The sequence below is a fragment of the Dermochelys coriacea genome, chromosome 4 (assembly GCF_009764565.3).
Source record: "Dermochelys coriacea isolate rDerCor1 chromosome 4, rDerCor1.pri.v4, whole genome shotgun sequence".
NCBI classification, from domain to species: domain Eukaryota; kingdom Metazoa; phylum Chordata; order Testudines; family Dermochelyidae; genus Dermochelys; species Dermochelys coriacea.
Genome location: NC_050071.1, coordinates 96,967,428 through 96,989,960, shown reverse-complemented (window position 1 = coordinate 96,989,960; position 22,533 = coordinate 96,967,428). Strand labels below are relative to the sequence as shown.

Genomic DNA, 22,533 nt, shown 5'->3' with positions numbered 1-22,533 from the left:
GGCTGTTACTCTGAAACTGTGCTCTTGCTGTCCATCTTTGGTAATTCTTCAACATTATAAACAAAGACTGTTCAACCTCTTAACAAAAAGGAAAGACTTTTTTTAATGTTCATGTAAAATGCCAAATTGAACATTATTTACGTTAAAACAATGACTTTAAACTTTTCATTTGAGTTACTATGCCTATAAAATACTGCATTGTTATTGCTTTTCACTTACCCCTTCCACAATACATATTATCCCCATCGAAACACTGCAACACACAATCATTTTTTAAAATGACATTTATTTTGCAGATTTCCTCCCTAAAATGCCTTATTTTTACTAGTATCTGAGCAAAATGTTTAAGATTTGAGACTTTTAGAATGTCATTATTAAAGTTATCATCCTGTTTTTATTTCTTTATCCATCATCCATTAAGAAAATAAAGGGTAAATCACAATCTATTTTTGTAATGGAGTTTAATGTGAATCTAGGAGGACTAAAGGTAAAAACCACCTACACAAATAGAATATAATCAGGCTGCCATAAAGTACGTTTCAGAAAACAGTCAGAAGTGCAAAGAGTCCATAAAGTAGAGCACAGGGATAACCCATGAGAAGCTGCTAGCTTTCCATGGCTAATGCAGAGATAAAAATTTTGGAAGCTGACAGACTGCACCAACCAATAATAACCACAGCTAACGAAGTTCCAAGTATCCCCCATGAAGCAAAAATAAATCAAGGGGAATCCACTGGTTAACATGTGCAGAATGAAATCTTATCAGTCTAGTTCATGTCTAAGATCTTGTTGTTAATAAGGCAGTAGTCACTGGTACAAACAAGGAATGACTTATGTAATGAAAGTCAAGGTTGAGCAGTGAATTAAAACAATAAAACATCAAGCAAAATGGCATTGCTCCATTTCAGATGGAAACAACAGCTCTGTCAGTGGTACTACTTGGAAGACTAGTAAGCTTCCAACTACTTTGCCCAGGTCTGTAAGCAAAACTGGGCTCTGAGCTTTTAAATTTCAAAGTGAACAGAAATCCCCTAGCAGCTAAAAGCAACATGCACAATACATTATGATTTAAATGGGGCTATACGGATTTGCACTTTTTACCAAGGCAGCCTCATGGTCTAGAGGCCATGTGTGGTAGGGAATATGAGCTTGACAAAAAACAATTCTTGTATCACTCACTTGTGATCACTCACACTGGCTCTTACATCATTCCTTCTCTGCCCCATTGGCATAGAGCACATACTAGAAGTGTGTCAGGAGAAGGAAAGGATGTAGCAGGTGCATGCTGTGCAGTGGCAATTCCCATCTAGCATAATAGCACTTTGGGGGGCATTGAGAAATTGGTGCAATTTAGAGTAGAACTGTGGCTGCTCTGCTTTGCACTGGGGCCAAATTGGCCACTCCAGGCTGACTCCAGGATTGATAGTGATGGAAAGATGGCATAAAGTCACCTTTTCCCCAGTCAGCCAAGAGCTGCTTAGCTGCACTTAAAGATTCAGCTCTCAGTCTAACAGCACATTTCTGCTGGAATAAATGGTTTAGCACCAGTATGGCCCTGGTGCCAGTGGTGTCTATGAAGGACAAATCCTCAGGCACCTTCCAGGAGCACAAAAGTCTCAAAATGCAAGGAAAATGCTGTGCTTATGATGCATTGAAGGACTGGTCAACAGAGCCTATTCAGGCAGGCTACATTTGTGTGCCATGGAGCCAAACTCGGAGGTAGCAATTTGCACAGGAACATGGAAGGGGATTTGTGGGACCGCTAGGTTAGTACCAGGTCTGCAGCTTTGGATCTGCACACAGCATGGACCTACTGACCAGAGCACAAAGTTGGAGAATAATTGCTGACCACGTCTTCACATACCCTGTAGATGTGCCCACATCTGTGCACCAGTTGCTGCAAACTGGGCCCAAGGATTCCATTCTTCAGCCTCATGCTTACTTACCTTAGCACACAGCCCAAGTAAATGGGATATTCACTCTGTTCAAGGATTTTGTCTAAAGAAGGGTTTTCGGGGTGGGGATGAGGAAGGGAGATCAGCAAACTGCTTATTTAAATCTATTCTTATCAGACACTATTAGCCCTAGAAAATGTAATCAACTTGTGATTAGGCACATTGCCATCTTAGATTGACATGAGTAGCCCTGTGAAAAAATGAATTTTGTTTCACAAATATTTGCATGAAAATTTTGGCCATTTCTTTTGTGCCATTTTGCACCCTCCTTGTCCCAAATTTTGTTTCATTCAAAGTTAAAATGAAATTGCTAGTTTTGCATCAAAAATATGAAAAAAATGTCCATTTTCATGTTTATGACCTAACAGCTATCTTTGCTAAGAGAATGAGCTTGGTTTCAATTACAGAATTCTCTCTATAACTTATCTTAGGTAAATTTTCTGTGAAAACATCATCTTAAGTAAATTTTAGGTAAATTTTCTGTGAAAAGAGGCCAAACTAAAGCTAATCACAAAATTTAAAATTAGAAATTGACAAAATGCTTAATCAAAATTTCAAACTTTGACCAAAGAAAAAAAAAATCACAAAACATATTATAATGTTTTCTCCGCTGATTTTGATCAGCTTTTTAAAAAACAAATAAACGTTTCCTTGAAAACTGCCAGTTGCCTTTAATAGCTTGCAGTTAGATGACCTCAGTATTTGTATTGAAGGCATTTCCTATTGTAAGTAAGGACGCACAAGGGAACATTGCAGATACTGATGTAATCTTATCTATTTCTGATAAAATTGGCAAGTTTTAAGAGTTACCACTGTAAATATTTTTGGATTTTTAAAGATAGACTTTTAGTAGGTTTACAGCACATTACAAATGTACTGTATGTGCTTGGGGATTTTCTGAAGCAGACACCAGCACCCTGATCAACTGTAACAGCTGCTTTGGAGTTAGCCCCATCTGTACTATAAATACATATGTGCACCTTTTATAAATCCAGATTATTAAACAGATTAATCAAGTAAATATATATATTGTTGAGACAACAGAGGGTTCCCTGACTGTAGATCATGTCAGGAAGAACATAGAAACTCTTGAATATATGGATTATGGCCAGGATAGACCATAACAGATCCATGGAAATGTGAGGCAAGGGCACTGTCAGTGTGCTAAAAATGCTTATGCCAACAAAAACATTTGCTGAAAAACAAATTTATTAATTTATACTTTATTTAGAAAAGCAGCAATTAAGTAACTGAGAGCAGATTTACATTTTCTAGCTACAGTCTTCTAACTATGCAAGGCACATTCCATACCTTTGGGTGTTAAAAACAAAACAGAAATAAAATAGACCAGCTTTAAGTTTAATAAGTGGGGAGATACTATTTATTATCTCTATTGCTGTGGTGCCCAGAGGTTCCAGTCAGGTCCCTGACCTCCTTGTTTTTAGCACTGTACAGAGGCAGATACAACTCTGTCTCAAAGAGCTTACAGTCCAACAGGCAGTCCAATATATGTATAGTCATACTATTTTTTTTAAACCTTGGAATTAGTTTTTTTAGTTACAGTAATTTTTGCTGAGTTGCCTCAACTACCCCTCAGTCACCTGCTCTATTGCACCTTAGGCTAGTCATTAAAGGTTTGCTGATTTCCTATGGGTGTGACAACAGCCCTGCGTCATGACAAGGGATGAAGTGAGCTGTAGCTCATGAAAGCTTATGCTCAAATAAATTTGTTAGTCTCTAAGGTGCCACAAGTACTCCTTTTCTTTTTGCGAATACAGACTAACACGGCTGCTACTCTGAAACCTGTCAATGAGAGGATGTGATGCTGTCTGGAGTGGTTCATAACCATGAGTGCCAACTTCAGGGCACTTGCATACAACCAGTTTGGGATCTCTGCCCTGTGTTTTAACAGTCTGCCCTGAGGTCAATAGTGTTGTTATAGCTGTGTCGATCCCAGGATATTAGAAAGACAAGATGGGTGAGGTAATATTTTTTATTGGACCAATTTCTGTTGATAAAAGAGACAAGCTTTTGAGCTTACACAGAGCTCTTCTTCAGATCTGGGGATCATACTGTGGCACTGTAAGTATGTTTCTCAGACCTGAAGAAGAGCTCTGTGTAAGCTCGAAAGCTCATCTGTCTCACCAACAGAAGTTAGTCCAAAAAAAGATATTACCTCACCCACCTTGTCTTTCTAATATCCTGGGATCGACACAGCTACAACAACTCTACTGACCTCAGGGCAGACTGTCAAAACACAGGGCAGAGAACCCAAACTGGTTGTATAATCTATAATTAGATTTCACCAACCCAATAACAAGTGTGAACTCCTAAAGCAGTATAACAATCTTACCATGGAGTCAGAGACAGTCCCCTTGGGCACTCCAATCTATCTTGCCACCCAGGAAAGATGGACTTAGTGATAGATGGTTGCTCTACACCAAAGATCACAAAATATTCAGATTATTTCCAGTCCCAAATGACTAGTCACTCACCCCAGGTCAGGTTGTACCTTAGATCTCACACCAAAGACAATGTTTGTTGCCAGTCCTACAGTAAACTATCTAAGGATTTATTAACTAAGAAAAGAAATGAGGATCATTACAAGGTTAAAGCAAGCAAGCATAAATACACAAATGAGTTAGTCTTATGGTTTAAAAAGGTGAGAGTGTTATAGTAATCTGTCAGCTCAGAATGTCTTTTAGGGCTAACCCAGACTGACCCTAGGGATTTCTGCTTCAGTTTTGTAGCTCTGGCCTTGTGAGAGTCGAAAGAGAAAAAAAGATGAAATTTTTCTTTATCAATTATTTTTATTTCCTTCTTCCAGAATCCAAGCTGATGGGATGAGCCCTTTTGCATGTAGTCTCTTCATGGGTGCAAAAGGGTAATTAAAGTTTTTGTATTTTGATGGCCCATTTAGTTTTGATAGGCAGGAGACAATCCCTCCTGACTGGGTTCACAGTTTAAGAGCAAACATTTTTTACAGTTACAAAGCAAAAACTTAAATATTACCTTATAGCAGGTGATGAAGAAGTTATAAGTGAGGTTAATGCATGCATCAACTTAATAAATTCTAAACACATTGTTATAAGGCCAATACCCATCTTAACCATACTAACACATAGGTGAAACAGGCTAGTTTTCAGCAATGAATTTGTCAGTGCTTGGCTGAGGCCTATAGCCTTGGCAAGAGTTGGCACCTGGCTGCCAGTGTCACAGAGGATAGTAGATTTATGTTGCTGAAGGCAGTTGAAATTAGAGATAGGCCAGTATTAAAACCATTTACCCAAACCCACCCAAACACGGAGGGTTGGTACAAAAAAGTTGAAACCTGGATTTGAACCAGTAGTGGTGTGGTTTTACAAAACAAAAAACAGAGTAAAGGAGATCTGTCAAATCAAAGCCAGTCTCGGTTTTGAGCACAACTTTATTTTAAATAAAGATAGCTCCAAACTGGAACTATTTATCCAAATTCGCCAAACTTTGGGGCTCATATAAAGTGGGACAGATCTCTGAACCAGTCCAGAACTAAAAGTACACACACGCCCCCTCTCTCACACACACAATTTGTCCATTTCCACCTGAAAATACTAACATTCTTTTTGTTCCTTCATGTACTGATATTTTCCTTCCAATTTTTAGCAATATAAAGTATCTTCTAGTCTTAGCATTAAAAACTTTGTATAACACTCTTCTAAATTATAGTAATCCTTATGGGTTCTGCCATAATACTCTGATACTTACTGTAGTGAGAAGACGACTGCACAGCTGGACAGGACCACCACGGGTAGCAGGCAGTAGCACAGTACACTGGCAACACAGCCATACGAGACGCCTGCTATGTTCATCAGGTTCAGTAAAGCATGTATTCCTAGGCACCCAACAGCACTGATGCCATATACATAGCCAAAGTGAACTTTTCCTGCCTGAAATAAATATGAGTAAGTACAAAACAGCATACATGTACCATAAATCATGAAACGCTGGGAGGAAACAGAATGAAAGCATGAGGTGTGATCCTCTTTCTGCTTATACAAATTTTACACTTATTTCAGTTATGCCATTTATGTGTGATCAGAATCAAGGCCAGTATTTCGGGGTTTTTTCTCCCCTCAAATCAAAATATTCCAAGATAAATGTTTCATTAATAATTTATATTTTAATTTGCATTGAATGGATAGAAATACAGAACGCAATTCTCCATTTCTGTGTACTAATCAGGCTCCAACTTAGGACAGGAAATGGTTAGGGAGACTCAGGAAGGTGTTAGGAGGCCAAAGATAAAAACAACTAAATTAAACTTTCCGTTAAATATCAGGAAAATCTGTCGGACTAGGAGACGTGAGGCTGTGGGCCTCCCAAGAAAAGTGGTGGGAGGCCTGTCACTTTCAGACATTTAAAACGAGATTGGTTTTAGTGGGGATGCCGTACTACTTTTTTGTAATTATGTATCATTGTTTTCTTAAAAATTACCAAGGCCACAATCTGTTTAGTAGATAGTAACACTTCTGTTTTCCTTTGTGAATTGGGGACATCATGTACCCTTTCATTACAGCAATTTGAATCTTTCATAACAAAACACCATACTTGGCAAGATTTGGAGTCTCTTTCCCCTACAAACCCTAAACTCTGACCAGGCTTGATAAGTTTGTGAACTTTGGGGGACGTATGTTGAATTTCAGGGTGAATTTATCCCTTCCTTCCCTTGGCTACCATAGGAAAGTCACTATTTGCTTCTGAACCCAACACTAGCATGTATAGCATAAAGTATTATGACTCCGTTGCTTCATGGTATATGTTCTCTGCCACATTAATCTTTCTAGTAACTATCAGCAAATCTTTTTTTGCTCCATTTAGTGAGTGATTCTCCAGCTCTTTTTCAGAATTTCTTTTTAGTGAATGTAATGCTTGTGAAAGGTACCTGGCCTGACAGCTCTGGAGACTTATATCTTCTAATTTATCCACAAAGCAAGTACAATGCAGGCAGCAGCCACAGCACAAATTTACTCATGACGTTCCAACTCTAATTTTGATGAATCACCTCTAGATGTGAGAGAATAGCTCAGTACCCATTCCACATGAAATGTTTGACCTCTCAGGCTGCTAACAAGAGGACTGAATGCTGACAGCTGGGGTAGTATTGAGATTTTGACACTTGTTTTTTTAGGAATTAATTAGAGTTCTGGGTTGTAGCCCGAGGTCATCGACTTTGCGCCTCTGCCACAATGGAACTTTTTACCATAAGGAAAAGGAGTACTTGTGGCACCTTAGAGACTAACAAATTTATTTGAGCATAAGCTTTCGTGAGCATTTATTTATGCTCAAATAAATTTGTTAGTCTCTAAGGTGCCACAAGTACTCCTTTTCTTTTTGCGAATACAGACTAACAAGGAAGCTACTCTGAAACTTACCATAAGTGTAAAGCTTGTCTATGCAGGAGGCAGAACTTTCTCAGAGGCTAGCTCAAGATTGTAGAACTAACTCCTCAAGGAACTAAGGGCCATCACAAACCACACCACCTTCCACTCCAAGTGAAAGGCACATTTCTTTGACCTTGCTCTCTTTAACATAAACATACTCCAACATGAGTATACCATATATATATATATAATACATTTGTATAGATTGTAAAAAAATCCCAAATAAGATATTCTACTGCATACACAATTCTCCCACTGGAGAGACGATGAGAGAACAAACATATGAGAGATGTTAGTCATTTTGCTTAACACATTCTGGGAATGTGCTCAGATACTATGGTGATGAGCACAGTATAAATACCTATATGGATTAGATTAGAATAGAAATTGCACTGACTTCACCACCATCATTTCCAATAGGCCAATCAACAGTCTTTAGATCAGGTAGCGACAAGCTGCAGGTACCACTGATCTGTGCCAGATTTGAAACAGTGACCAAGAAGTAAAAAGCTCTGTATCTCATTACTGAGAGTATATCTACATGGGAGATGGAAGGTATAGTTTCCAGTTCAACTAGACATACTCAGATTAGCTTGCATCGAGTTAGTGTGCTAAAAGTAGAAGTATAGCTGCAGTGTCACAGGCAGCTAGCCTTCTGAAGTACGAGTCTATCCAAAAACTAACCCAACTCACCACCGTGGCTACACTGCTATTTTTAGCTATTTTTAGCTGATAGCTTGATCAGAACTAGCACAGATATGTCTAAACCAGCTGGAAATCATACCTCTGGCTCCAGTGTAGAATACTGTATCTTTCTCCATCCTGATATAGACCATGCTGATATTGGTTAGGGCACCTTACCTCTTCTCAAGCCTCTGTTATAGCCCTTTAATATTAATCTAAAATATATGCATATTTTTAAAAGCCTAATTGTTACATCAAATTACTAACAATTACCATTGGAGCCATTGCAGGTTTTTAATAGGTTTAACGTTTCCAATTGGTTTGGGCAATAGTTTTTAGAGATCAACTGATACATGCTGTATTGCAGACAGATGCAACAACAATAATCAACTAATATTTTATATTTTTTCAGAGTATTTAATTAATTGACACAGTCCTACTTAGAAGCTTAATCTAAGATTAACAAATTACTATGACAGAGACAAAAGAAGGGAGGTTAGCAGCTAAATGAAAATTCCACTTTGAGCACTGTTTGATTTACAGAGGATTTATGTTTGGTAAAGTAGAAAGGAGGGAAAAAAGAGGATATAACTGAAGGTGATGGCCCTGATTTTCTTCTCACACCATTTTTTCACCAGTGTAGCTCCCCCGACTTCAATGGGGATAGTCCCAAAGTACGAGATCAGAATCAGGCCCTACTAGTTTGGCAGAATTTGAACTGGGATGTGTTAAATTTAGTGCACTCAGTCTTGTGAAAGGAACAAAATTAAAATAAAATAAAAATCTTGGGCCTGGATTCTCCACTGCCTTTCATCTTGTGTTCTCAGACCTGTGTAAAGTGAGTATAAAATGCTACCACTTGTGCAAGTGAATGCAGAAGTTTGATTTGGTGGCATTTTATACCCACTCTCCATAAATGCGAGTACACACGGTGCAGAGTAGTGGAGACCCAAGGCACCTGGGTCTGATTCTGCTGTCTGTCACCTCCAACTGTAATGGAATTACCTGCATGAGAGGGGAATCAGGCATTACTCCCACTCTCACAATCCTTACTAGTGTCCTTCCTTTTTTTCTAATCTTCAAAAGAAAGGCTACTATTTGAAGAATTTTTCCATAGTAATAAGCTTAAAACAAAATATAACTTATAAATTATTTTCTGGAACAACCCTTCAGTTAAATTATGTTACTATTGCTATTATAAGAGAATTATTTCATTCAGAGGTATACCACAGCTTGCAAGGCTGAAAAGCTAGTTCAGCATTCAAATATATCAGAGATAAAACCAAACAACTTGAAATTGTTAGATGGCATATGAAATCTTGCATTCTTACAGGTCAGAAGTTTTGACAATAGTCTGGCACAGCCATATGGGTTTGAACCATTTTTTGTTTACTGAACCTTATCATTAGCATGACTGTAATTCCTAGGAGCCCTAGTCATTGACTAGGGCCCCATTGTCCTACAAACTTTACACAGAACAAAAGGATGGTTCATGCCTCAATCTGCCCATTGGCCCTGATTCACTATCGCATTATTACAGTTTCACTCACTCACTGGAGTCACAGCAGAGGTGAAAGTAAGTTAAAGGATTTACCGGTATGCTGGAGTCCTGAGCAGGGGGCATGCCTCAACTAGAAAAGGCAGGGCCTTAAATCCCCAGGCCCTTTAAATCTGTGGTAGTGGCAGCTGGGAGCCCCAGGCCCTTTAAATCACCCCCAAGCTACCAGCTGCAGAGGCGGCTGGGAGCCCCGGGGCTTGGGGGCGATTTAAAGGGCCCAGGGCTCCAGCTGCTGCTACTGCAGCAGAGCCCTGGGCCCTTTAAATCTCTGAGGAGCCCTGGGGATCCTGGCTGCCACCCCTACCCCAGGGCTCTGGGCTGTGGCAGAGCTTTAAAGGGCCTGGGGCTCCACTGTGGTAGCAGCTGCTGGAGCCCCGAGCCCTTTAAATCCCCGCCTGAGCCCTGCTGCCCGAGCCCTGGGGTAGCGGTGGCTGGGCTCCATCAGGGATTTAAAGAGCCCTGGGGCTCCAGCTGCTGCTACTGCCCCAGCCCTTTAAATCCCCACCGGAGCCCCGCTGCCACTACCCCAGAGCTTTAAATTGCCGTCTGGGAAGGTGGTCCTGATACGGCGCGCCAGTATGCCGTACCAGGGCGTACCAGCTTACTTTCACCTCTGAGTCACACTGGCCTAAAACTGGGGTAACGGGTGAATCAGGCCTCGTGATTTCTACACCTCAGGATGAGCAATCACAGTGCCTATATTTCTAATCATGTTTTAGAATATAGTATTTTAGTAACATTTGCTATAAAAAAAGGTGGGGATGCAATAACTGAAAAAACAACAAAATAGCTAATATTTTCTTTCCTCCTCTCCTTTTTTCTGGCATTTCCCGCCAGTTTTCTGGGTGTAATCATAGGAATTTAATAGCATTTCTCCTATGGCCTTCTTCTACCTGGCCTCCACTCTCTTTTCCTGTTGTTTCCTTATTTTTCCTCCTCACTCTTCTGCCTCCTTCCCTTCAGCTTTTTCATTGATATAAATAACAATACTCGATATTTATATTGAAGTTTGCATGTTCAAGGCACTGCACAAATATTCCTAGGATCTGTAAGAGTCTTCTGATTTAGCAGTTTATCATAGAAGAAATAAAGAATTAGAGCCTCCCCGCCACCCCCCGAATTAGAGTGCCTGGCATTGCTAGGGAAGCACTCCATTCCTCAAAATTGCCATGCGTTTTCACTCCCTTTCTGATAAACAGTTGCCAACAACCAGTGCAATGCTTTAGTAGCAAAGGGGATCCCCATTGTCTCTGATCAATAGTTGAATTAGGAGTCTTTGGTAGCTTCTGATTCAGCTTTCCTGCTATCAAAAAGCTATGTTAGTAGAGACGGGTGAGGCAGGAGATGGGGGATGGGAAATAAGAAAGAAGGGAAGAAGTTTAAATACAGCCCATTTTTTATGCTTGCAAGGAAATCTGGAAAAAAGTACTACCAACATTAATTGACAAGTATTGCGAGTTTTGAAAATTAAGATATGTTGAAGATTGTTCACATTTTCGTATTGTACTGACTTCTAGATGCACAAGGAGAGATTTTTAAGAATTATTTCCTTCCCCCCAATAATATTGACAGAGGTCCATTTTGCATAGTAACAAAACTGAGGGTGTGTTATGCTGAAATATCTTCCTATTTTCATTCCAATTTCAATATGGCCAACCCCCACAGATCAAAAATCATGAGTCATATTCTCAAAAATCATGAGACTGGCCCAAAAAAGCATGAAATTTTAAAATAACCATTATCAAATCACGTTTTTTTCAACTGTCTTTTGACTTTAACTCTCCTCTATTTCTCTGCCAATGTGTGTGTGATAATTGCAGAAAAGGTTGAAAAGCCAACCTTTAATGCACACAAAATTGCATGCCTCTCTGGCTGCTCAGATACAGACTTCACTTACCCTCTCCTCACCCCTAAGATAAGGGAACTGCCATGTTTCCTATTGCTGCCTCCTGCTGCCCCCTGACTTCTGTACCTGGGACCCAGCAGCACCACTTCTCTGACTTCACTCTTCTCCTGCCTCCTTCTGCCACTGGACCCTTTCTCTGCTATAAGCTCACACAGGAAGGCAGGACTCAATGGAAGGACAAGTCTGTGTCCTTAGCTCCAAGGCTTTTACACACAATTCTGCCCAGCTCTGAAAATCATGGGATCAGAGGAGCTTCTCACATCATCCCTCCAAAATCCTATGATTCGCGAACAATTTACATGAGTTGGCAATGCCGACTTCCCCTGGCTGCTCAGAGGGGACTCCTCTTACCCTGTCCTGAGGCCGGGGGAACTACCATTCTATCCCCTCAATTTCCCACTCCATCATTGTCCTCTGCACCTCCCCCAGCCTCCTTCTTCCCCCCAAACCCCTCTTTACCCTATTCCCTTGCAACTCCTAAACCTTCTTCTTGTTTTCCACAGTGCTCTGCCCCTCCTCACTCTCCCCATCCAACTTTCACAGTGTCTCTGCTGCTCCTCACAGTCCCTGTGTCTTGTTTAGCCTCTTGAACCACAAAGTGGCAGCTATTTTGCCTGTGGGGATGGCTTCAGTCTCACTGGAAACAGGGGGAGGTGGCAGCCAACCTTGTTGAGAGAAGTCTCACTTCCACATGCAGACAGACTGTAGGGAAATAGTGGCCATCTTGCTTTTTTCAGCCCCTTTGACAACAATAGGAGATGGTGCCATTTTGAATAAGGGGGAATTTGTGACTGGGCACCTTTCATCATGTTTTCATGAGACAGGTAAAAAAACCCCAATATCGCTAGAGTCACATTAAAATTGCTAGAGTTGGCAGTATTGCAACTTAGGTCTTGACCCTGCAAACTGTTCCATGTTGTGGATTTCTTGTGAGTGAGTGGAATCTCCTTGACACATACATTTTATAAAATCTCTCTCTTTATATATATAGGCACATATCAAGTCTCCAGAAAATGTTCCCTGCTCTTATATTTTTATTGAAAGCATTTTACCTGTGTTACATCAAAGTGTAATTTTATATTTAAATACTGTATATACAAGCTGTACAGCAGAGATGTTCTTATATCCACTCTCAATAGATGCTGAAGAAACATTTCATTTTGTACCTGCTCAGCATCTTCCAAAACTGCACATAATTGTTATTTTACAGTTATGAACTTTACAATCTCATGACTTCTGCCTTACTGTACCAGTAGCAGTGTAGCTCCAAGGGCCAAACAGAAAACCATGGTCCCAGTCAGGTCTGTCTAATTCATAATGCTGCCATCCACTGGTTTTATTGGGTTTAGAACTGTTAATGTTTTCTGCCATATGTGATCAAAATTAATCCCAAATTCTGCAAAAGAAAAGTTCCATAATTATCCATGATTTTTAGAAGCCTTTATATACAAATCCACTAGATACCACAAGTCCAAAGTAACAAAATGAGCTGCTTTTTTTTTCCCCACAAGGGAATAAGAGTGCAGTAGAATGTATTCTGATTCCAGTTGCTCATACAGTGTCTTTAGGACTGAATTCTGACTTCAAGCTGGGATAATTAATTTATTAAATTGAATCTTATGTGATGGACCAAAAATACTGACAACACTGTCCACATAATGTTTGGTTTTCCTATTTTTACAATATATATGTTTCTAAAATCTTATTAGTTGAGACCTCAAATAATATGCTGATCAGCAGTAACTGCAGAATTCAAGGTTTTTTTAGAACATCAAGGACATCAGAGATAGATGCTTTAATTGTGGAAATCTGACAAGAGAAGTGTCTTAATGCTGTATTGCTAGAGGCATTTAAAAACATGACATACTTCCCTTGGAGGAAAAGCAAAAATAACTTATGTAGGGTTTTATGGGCTTTTTGCACTTGCACAATTATTCCTGTGGATCACACAATATTGGATGAAATCCTTCCCCATTGAAGTCAATGGGAGTTTTCTCATTGACTTCAGTGGGGCCAGGATTTCATCCTTAATCTCTGCAGAAATATTCAAACTCTCAGGAATAACTTTTTTCCTGTGATGCTGCTCAGACATAGGTGAGGTTTTTCGTAGGCGTGGGTGGGTGAGATTCTGTGGCCTGTGTTGTGCAGGAGGTCGGACTAGATGATCAGAATAGTCCCTTCTGACCTTAGTATCTATGAATCTATGCTCCAGTGTGGGTTAGGACAATATTGGAATTGGATAGCCAGCATTTGTGGGACCAACACCCAATTCAAAAAGCAGATGTCCAAATCTTGCACTCTCCCAGCCCATTTTATTGAGAGAGAACATTGAGGCCAGATATACTGTCTATACTCTTTCTAATTATGCTACCGTAAATATAAATTTTAACTGGAAATGGGCCTGACCCACACCCCAGATCTGAACACCTCTGGAACTTTGTGGATCAAAATAGCCTTGTTAACTGGGTGTGGTGCTTGCTGCTTGCAGGTTTGGGACTTCTACATTCTATTTACAATAGGCACAATAATCTGGCTCTTATGGAAGTCAGTGGTAAAAATCCCATTAACCTCAATGGTGCAAGATCAAGCTGAACGTGCCTAGAATTTACTTTGCTTCATTATGTTGAATCAGTGACAAACAAGTCCAATTTTACCCTTATCTATTTGTTACTTATAAAGAAGCAATATTTCTGTAAATAGAAAGAACTCTTCACCTGTTTATTAGCTACAAGTATTAAGACTTGAACATACCTTGTTTATAATAAACAGCACCGTTTTTACAGTCTAATGGTCAACTAGCTGAAGGTATGCAGGGTGCACAAACTTTCTCCAGTTTTCCACTGAAATAAGCTGCCTTAAGTCTTTTTAACTAGTAAATTTATTACTAGGTATGCAAACTATATTATAATACATGTTAATTAATTATAGGTGCATGATGTCTTATTGTGCGATATAAATACAGAGGGGAAAAATTGTTATGAAGCCTGAATACAAAATTTATTGTTATGCTGTCACCTAATGGTAGTAAAGTATATGATCTATGTGCCATAAAAATGAATTAATACTTTTGTTTTCTATGCAAATTGTGGCACTGCCCTTCCAATCGTAAACATGTGTCTATGTTAGAAATAAAAGATAACAAATCAACAGTAAATTTTTCTGATTTGACAGTCTAGGATTGATTATTATTCCTTAAAATACACAAGTAAGGATTTTGATTGTGTGTTGTCAACTAGCCAAAAGTTACAGTTCTTATACAAAAGCTTACCAAGTGAATTTTTAAAAAGTCTGGTTTTGAGACAAGGTATGTTAAAGCAAATGTAAATGAGGTGAGGTTTGGTTGTTTGTATTTATTTTGAAGAGGCTAGGGGATTTAATATTACTTCCAGTTTAGGACAATACCTAATACCTTTTAATATGCGACTCAGGTCTGTGCCCTGGTACAAAGATCTGCCTGCATGGATGCAATGCAGGACCTTGGACACACTCTCCCTTTTTTCTTCTCTATACCTGATCCTAAAATCCCCACTAGTGGGTATTTGGAGTGTGCAAGAACTGCAGGATCCAGCTCCTGGCAGATGTCCATCCTGCAGGATTCAGTGATCTTGGTTGAAGTGATGGAGAGGTACAGGTTAATATCAAGTCAAACTATTGGGGACAGTGGCTCTGCTGGATATTAATGTTTCTCTAGTGACTTTCATGAGTTAGCAAAGAGAACCATATATACCGCTGGTAACCACACAAAGTTAATATTTTAATTCTTTACCTTCTAGCAAAGGAGGTTCTTCATCAAAACTGTCAGCATAACTAGAGTGAGATAAAAACTCTCGATTGTATGTTGGGTGTAAAATCTGGCCTATCTAACTTTGAGAAGACGAAAGCATTTCTAGAGGGACAAAAGCACCAGGTTGAGGTGAATCCTGTGCCTGACACCTACAACAATAAGTACAGTTAGACATCTGGGTAAGTACTAGTCAGTCAAACAGGCAACTTGTGACAATCAACCTCACAATAATCCAAAGCTGTCCACTGGTGTATTTTTTCTGTGATCAGACTACCAGCTCCCTCCCTACCTAAATACCCTGCACTCCTTCCTCTTTCACTGTACCCGGCACACTGAATAAGGTCCCCAGGATAAAATTATCTTTAATTTCATGATTACAAATGATCATAATACAGGCACACACTAGGGCATTTAAGGTTGCAAGGTCAATCTGAGGGTCTTTTTAAACTTTGCTGCCTCAACGACACCTTCAATTTATTTATCTATTTTAATGGAATATATATAATTATATCTGAATGTATGTTTTTCTTAAACACTTGTAAAAAGTTCTAGCAATGTGTGATTAAAAAATCAGTATTAATAACATGAGGCCCAATTATTTCCTAATTATTATTATGTAGTGTATTTGTATTCCTGTAATGCCTAGAGGCCCCTGCTAAAACTAAACCCTCATTGGGCTTATATATAGCACTGCACATATATATAGTAAAACATCCCCAGAGATCTTACACTCTAGATAGTGAAGACAGACAAAAGGTGGGGAAAAGCCATGTTGCTGACGTGGCATGAGGTACAGAGAAAATAAAGTGATTACCTCAAGGTCACCCAGGAGGTAAGTGGCAGAGTTGGGAGTTGATCACAGATCCCCTGATCCCAGTCTTAACCCACAAACCATTCTTATTCCCTGTGAATTTCAACATAGATTCATAGATATTAAGGTCAGAAGGGACCATTATGATCATCTAGTCTGACCTCCTGCACAATGCAGGCCACAGAATCTCACCCACTCCTGTAATAAACCTCTCACCTATGTCTGAGCTATTGAAGTCCTCAAATCATGGTGGAGGGGGCCTGATCCTTGGATCCCTTGTGCAGATTGGGAGACTTAATTGTTTCCCCGGAATCATTCCATTTAGCTGCAATAGTGTTGGGGATATGGAGCTAGGAAAATGATTAGCTGAAGGCAGCAGGGAAAGGGCTTGTGGGTGTGTCCCATAGACAGTGGTGGCTAGGGGAATCCAAAGGAGTTGTGCTGTAAGGGAGCCCAAAGGGAATGGGGAAGAGTGATTAACCTGGCTTTTAGTGGATCACCTTGCCTCTACAAACTCTCTGATTAAGGAGGGACATGGGCAAAATCCCATTTGCTATGACAGCATCATTTTTGGAAAACTTGATGATGGGAACCTCCCAGAGTTTTTCTTTTATCAGAGCCTCTCTCTCTAGGAAAGAGTAAATAGTCCCACCTGTGGGGAGGAGTGGGGGGGAGGGAGGAGGAAGGAAATGTTCTCTGTCTTTCTATTGCAACTGCATCCATTTGGCTAGTCACATGAGACCTTAAATGTCATTGAACATTTTGACATCATTTCTTGCAATTAGACATTGTACTTTGTTGCTAAATGAAACCCCCCTTTTTTTAAAATAAATCAATATTTTCTTCTTACATGGAGTCCTTACTTTTGGCTTCCATAAAGATTTTCATGGGCCCCTGAATTGCTATAACCTTGATCTTGAATATCAGTGGCATAGTTAGACTGGTAAAAGTCTGATTCAGCTTGCTCAAAGTTTGACATTCTGGGGAAAAAAAGATTTATAATATTGATTAAAGTAAATCTCTAATTTGTTTTTGTTAGAAGTACTAAATTGAAATAACGAATGGTAAACTCTAAAGCCTCAAACTTAGATGCATAGTTTCTCTGGGTGAACTAACATTAATTTGAAGTGACAGAAATAAATACAATTTGAGCTCACTTTTGGTATCACCATAGAAATAATTTCTTACCTGCCAGCTTTCATGTGTGCTAGTGTGTATTACTTTAAAAACTTAAGGAGATTTAAAAAATTACTAACTATGAAGAAATCTCACATGACTGCCTGCCTGGCAGTATTATCAAAAGTAACTTCATAGGAACGTCTCAGTCAACAGTGGTTTAGAAGGATTCATTTTCCTATTTAAAACAAAATGATGGCCATGTCTGAGACTTAGTGAGATGAGCTATTACTTTTTTAAAATGAGTGGCTTGGGAATTGAAGACAATAACTCATTGACTTTCAGGCCAGAAGGGATCATCATGATAATTTAGTCTGACCTCCTGTATATCTCAGGCCATAGAACCTGACGCCCATACACACTCCTGTAGTAGGTCCAGAACCTGTGGCTGAGTTAGTGAAGTCTTCAAATCTTGATTTAAAGACTTCAAGTTACAGAGAATGCATCATTTACTCTAGTTCAGTGGTTCTCAACTGTGGTCCACAGCTTGTTCAGGGAAAGCCCCGGCACGCCGGGCCTGTTTATTTACCTGTTGCGTCTGCAGATTCAGCCGATCGCGGCTCCCACTGGCTGCGGTTCGCAGCTCCAAGCCAATGGGGGCTGTGGGAAGCGGCGCAGGCTGAGGGATGTGCTGGCCGCCCTTCCTGCAGCCCCCATTGGCCTGGAGCGGCGAACCACGGCCAGTGGGAGCCGCGATTGGCTGAACCTGCAGACGTGGCAGGTAAACAAACCGGCCGGCACGCCAGCGGCTTTCCCTGAACAAGCAGTGGACCACAGTTGAGAACCAATGCTCCAGTTCAAACCAGCAAGTAACTCACACTACTTGCTGCTGAGGGGGGTGAACCCTCCCAGCGTCTCTTACAATCTGATCTGGGATAGAATTCCTTCCTGATCCCAAATATGATGATCATTTATACCCTGAGCATATGGGCAAGACAGCTGGGAAGGAATTCTCTGTAATAACTCAGAGCTCTCCCTATCTCCTGTCCCATCTCCAACCGTTGGAGATATTTGCTAATAGTTCATGGATGGGCCATATGCCATTATAGGCAATCTCATTATACTATCCCTTCCATAAATTTATCAAGCTCAGTCTTAAAACAAATTAGGATTTTAACCCCACTGCTCCCTTTGGAAGGCCTTCATCTAATTTCTAGCTTTAACTTATTGATGTCCAGTTTGTATATATAACTATTTTCTAAGTATTGCTTGTTTTAATATACTGCATGAGTATCATAAAATAATGGGCTGCTTAAAATTGAGAAATGGAAATTTTACAGAACTTGGTTATAGGATTTCTATATATCAGCACTCCAGTTGGAGTATTGAAGTTGCAGAAGATGTATTTATTTTAATTGGTGATCTAAAAAGGGATGAAATATTGTATAATTTGGGTAATAAACTAGATATACATAACCATTTACACTGGCTTTACACTAGTTTTCCTACCAGCCACTGCAGATGTGACACAGGCCAAGCAGAGGACAGCAGATTGCCTGGGACAGTTTGTCGGAGAAAGATTTTGTTACATCTCCCCAGGAAGGGGAATACATATGGTGACCCACTCGGAGGGCTGAGTCATGGAGAAGGCTGAAGTTCCTGGAGTGAGGGGGCAGCAGGACGAAAGGACAATGAGAGAGATACCGCCAGAGGAGGATGCAGCAGCTGGAAGAGCTAATCCCAAGGATCGCCAGGAGGAGGCACAACTAGCAGTGAGTTGACCCCAAGACAGGAGCCAGCCATATCTTATTTGTTCTGTAAAGTGTCATGCATGTTTATGGCATTATAGAAATTAATAAAGTATTCTACACACTGTATACATCGTGCATTAGTAAGTCAGTAGCACTCCCAAATTTGACTGAGGTGCCTCTCTCATTCTAATTACAAGTAACTATGGTCCAATATACTGGTTTCAAACCTGCCACTCTTACTCACATATGGAATCCCTTTTTCTTTAATGGGGCCACCACAAGATTAAAGACTGAGTCTCTTATGTACAGTTAGTACAAATATGCTGATACCGCACGACTGGCAAAAATGTTGACCTTTGTTCAGCCTCCCAAAATCTTGCAGTTCCTGCTCAGAACTGCATTAGTTCATCTGCATCCAGGGACTTAAGCAATGCAGAGCCAGTGGGTGAACAGAATTTGCCCCAGATGTGTAAATGAATGTATTCATTTGGCAAGCAGTCTAGAAAATGCCAGCATTTAAAAGGTTAAACTCTTTAAAATATTTATAGAAGTTAAGCAGGTTGACTTATAACCATGACTATGTCCAATTTGACTTCTTGATGGATTTTAATATTTGACTTAGGATTCTGTATTATTTCTGCATTCCTCACCTTGCCCTGCTTTCTGCTGTCATCCCACATTCCTGATTCAAAATATGCTTTTCACCTAGACTACTGTACAATTGCTGCCTAGCCTTTACATGTCTCAAGCACATCCTGCTCACAGAAAAACTCTTTGCCTAAACAACTGATTAAAGTTAAAAATATCAGTAATTCCTTGGGGTGCATATGAACTGTATATTTAAAAGTTTCATATTACATCCCATAATCAGACTAATCTGCTAGAACCTGATCCCTTCATTTATCAGAAACGTTTAAAGTAACAGTCACATCATATACCAGTGTTTTCTTAACACTTAACTTAAACAAATCATATAGGTTTCCCTAATTTAGGAAAAACTGATTTATGTTTGCTAAATTGAGTAACGCATGATTTTTTATTAGAAATCTGACACTAGTTTTGAGTTATGCACAACAAAAAATTAGGAGCTCAAGTGTAATAAATCTTAGAACACAATCGAAATCTTTTTAAATTTAATTTTTAGCACATCTTATGCACTGAGATGCTTTTCACATTGTCTAAAGTACAAAATAACATCACAAGCCATTATTTTTCAAAGTATACTAAAATTCATGTATTATAGAAGATGTAAACTCAATTTCTTAAATGGTTAGGAACTAAATGTAGGTAACATACCTCTCATTATATTAAGTAAAAAATCCTCTGTACATTGAACTTACCTGTTGGAAAAACAACTACGATATCCTGTTGCATTAACAGAGATGATCTTGTGCTATTTATAATGTTCTAAATTTGTCCTTTGAACAGATACAAATGACTGAAAAGAATCTGTCAGTATCATGGACAACATTTAATACTGCATGCAAGAGTTCACTAACAACAATACTAAGCAATCACTGGGAAAAAAAAAAGTTCTAGGATTTTAAAACCCAATTTTAACTTAGATTGTAAAACCTTCAGGGGTAAAGTCTCTGTTTTTTTACTACATGATTATATAAAACGCAGAAAAATAAAGTCCTCAACTAAGCCTCTAGGCACTACTGTAATAGTAATAATATATAGCATATAACATTCATAAATGCTGCATAAATGAATATATATATGGATGCGGGTTCTATAATCTGGGTTGCTACAAAATGTCTAGTACAAATAGGGTACTTTAGCAATCCCCAAAGATAACTCTCGATTGGCATGCATTTTAGCACCAGATATTTAGCCAATCATAACAATCTCTGCCTTTCTTGAACCATTTACCTGATTGTGTCTTGATAAGCACTCGGGCTGATTAAGGAACAGGACATTAAATTGGATGCATTATTGGGTCATTAATCTATGCCTCAGGTGCATTTTAAACTATTCAAGGTTAAAGGCCAGATTACTTCAATTTCACACGAGGTGTATTAATGGTCCATTAATACATGCCCTACAGTGCTTTAAAACTAGCATAATATAGGTTCCATTTCATTTAAAAAAGAAAGGAAAATACTGACATATTACACTTTCGCTACATATACGCCTCTAAAAAAATAGTTGAGAAGTGAAGGATAGGAGAAAGTAGGAGAAAAATATAATGTCAGTTTCAACTAATTAAAAGGGTTTTCAAAAGTAATTTAAACTGTAATATTTATTAGGGCTGATATTCAGGGCTTGTCTACATTACCCCACAGTTCTGATCATGGGAGTGTGAACAGCAGTGTGCACCAAAGTACAGTGCTGTAACTCCATTGTGTGGATCCTGCAGGTGTGGTTCCTAGTTTGCATTTATGTAATCCTCTTCAAACAGGATTATTGTGGGTGAACTAGGAATCTTTTATTTTGTGCCTCCACCATCCTTGCGTCCAATGTGGACACAAGAACAAATGGGTATAAACTGGCCACCAGGAAGTTTAGACTTGAAATCAGACGAAGGTTTTTAACCATCAGAGAAGTGAAGTTTTGGAATAGCCTTCCAAGGGAAGCAGTGGGGGCAAAAGATCTATCTGGTTTTAAGATTCTACTTGATAAGTTTATGGAGGAGATGGTATGATGGGATAATGGGATTTTGGTAAGTAATTGATCTTTAAATATTCAGGGTAAATAGGACTAATCCCCTGAGATGGGATATTAGATGGATGGGATCTGAGTTACCCAAGAAAGAATTTTCTGTAGTATCTGGCTGGTGAATCTTGCCCATATGCTCAGGGTTTAGCTGATTGCCATATTTGGGGTCGGGAAGGAATTTTCCTCCAGGGCAGATTGGAGAGGCCCTGGAGGTTTTTCGCCTTCCTCTATAGCATGGGGCATGGTTGACTTGAGGGAGGCTTCTCTGCTCCTTGAAGTCTTTAAACCATGATTTAAGGACTTCAATAGCTCAGACATAGGTGAGGTTTTTCACAGGAGTGGGTGGGTGAGATTCTGCGCTGTGCAGGAGGTCGGACTAGATGATCAGAATGGTCCCTTCTGACCTTAGTATCTATGAATCTATGAATCCTTGTGGGGAGTTACAGAACACTGCTATTCACACTCCCATAGTCTGAACTGTGGGGCAGTTAGACATAGTTAGACATATGGTAGACATAGTCTTCTTAGACTTCCTCTTGTGATGCTAAGCTCCTTTTCTGCCATTGGTAGCATTCACTACTGCTTCATCTGTCAGCTAAGTGTCTTTTCAGTTTCAATACGGAGTAAAGAAGTAAAAAATCTAATTGGAATACTCCCAGCTTTGGTAACATGGACTTGATCCTGTTCCTGTTCAAGTCAATAAAAAGCTCCAATTTACATGAATGGGGCAGAAAGGAGTCCTATATTTTTAAGATGGTGAAAGTTTGAAAAATAGACATGGTCCTATTATGGGATGATATTGAAAGCCATGGTCCCACCTCCAAATCTTTGTTTAAATAAGAGTTTGTGTTTTCGAACTATTTCTTTCCTCCTTTTCTTATTGGTGT

The 22,533-nt window shown here is 39.5% G+C and overlaps 1 protein-coding gene across 1 annotated transcript in view; it reads right to left on the bottom strand.

The window, feature by feature from the left end:
* Positions 1–452: 452 nt before the first annotated feature.
* Positions 453–22,533, bottom strand: part of YIPF7 (Yip1 domain family member 7) — a 38,710-nt gene continuing 16,629 nt past the window's right edge. The window contains 5 exon segments of the mRNA XM_038400074.2: positions 453–702; positions 5,700–5,881; positions 12,774–12,919; positions 15,290–15,456; positions 16,982–17,098. Of these exon segments, the coding sequence (XP_038256002.2) occupies positions 606–702; positions 5,700–5,881; positions 12,774–12,919; positions 15,290–15,456; positions 16,982–17,098 (709 nt within the window). The 3' untranslated portion in view covers positions 453–605.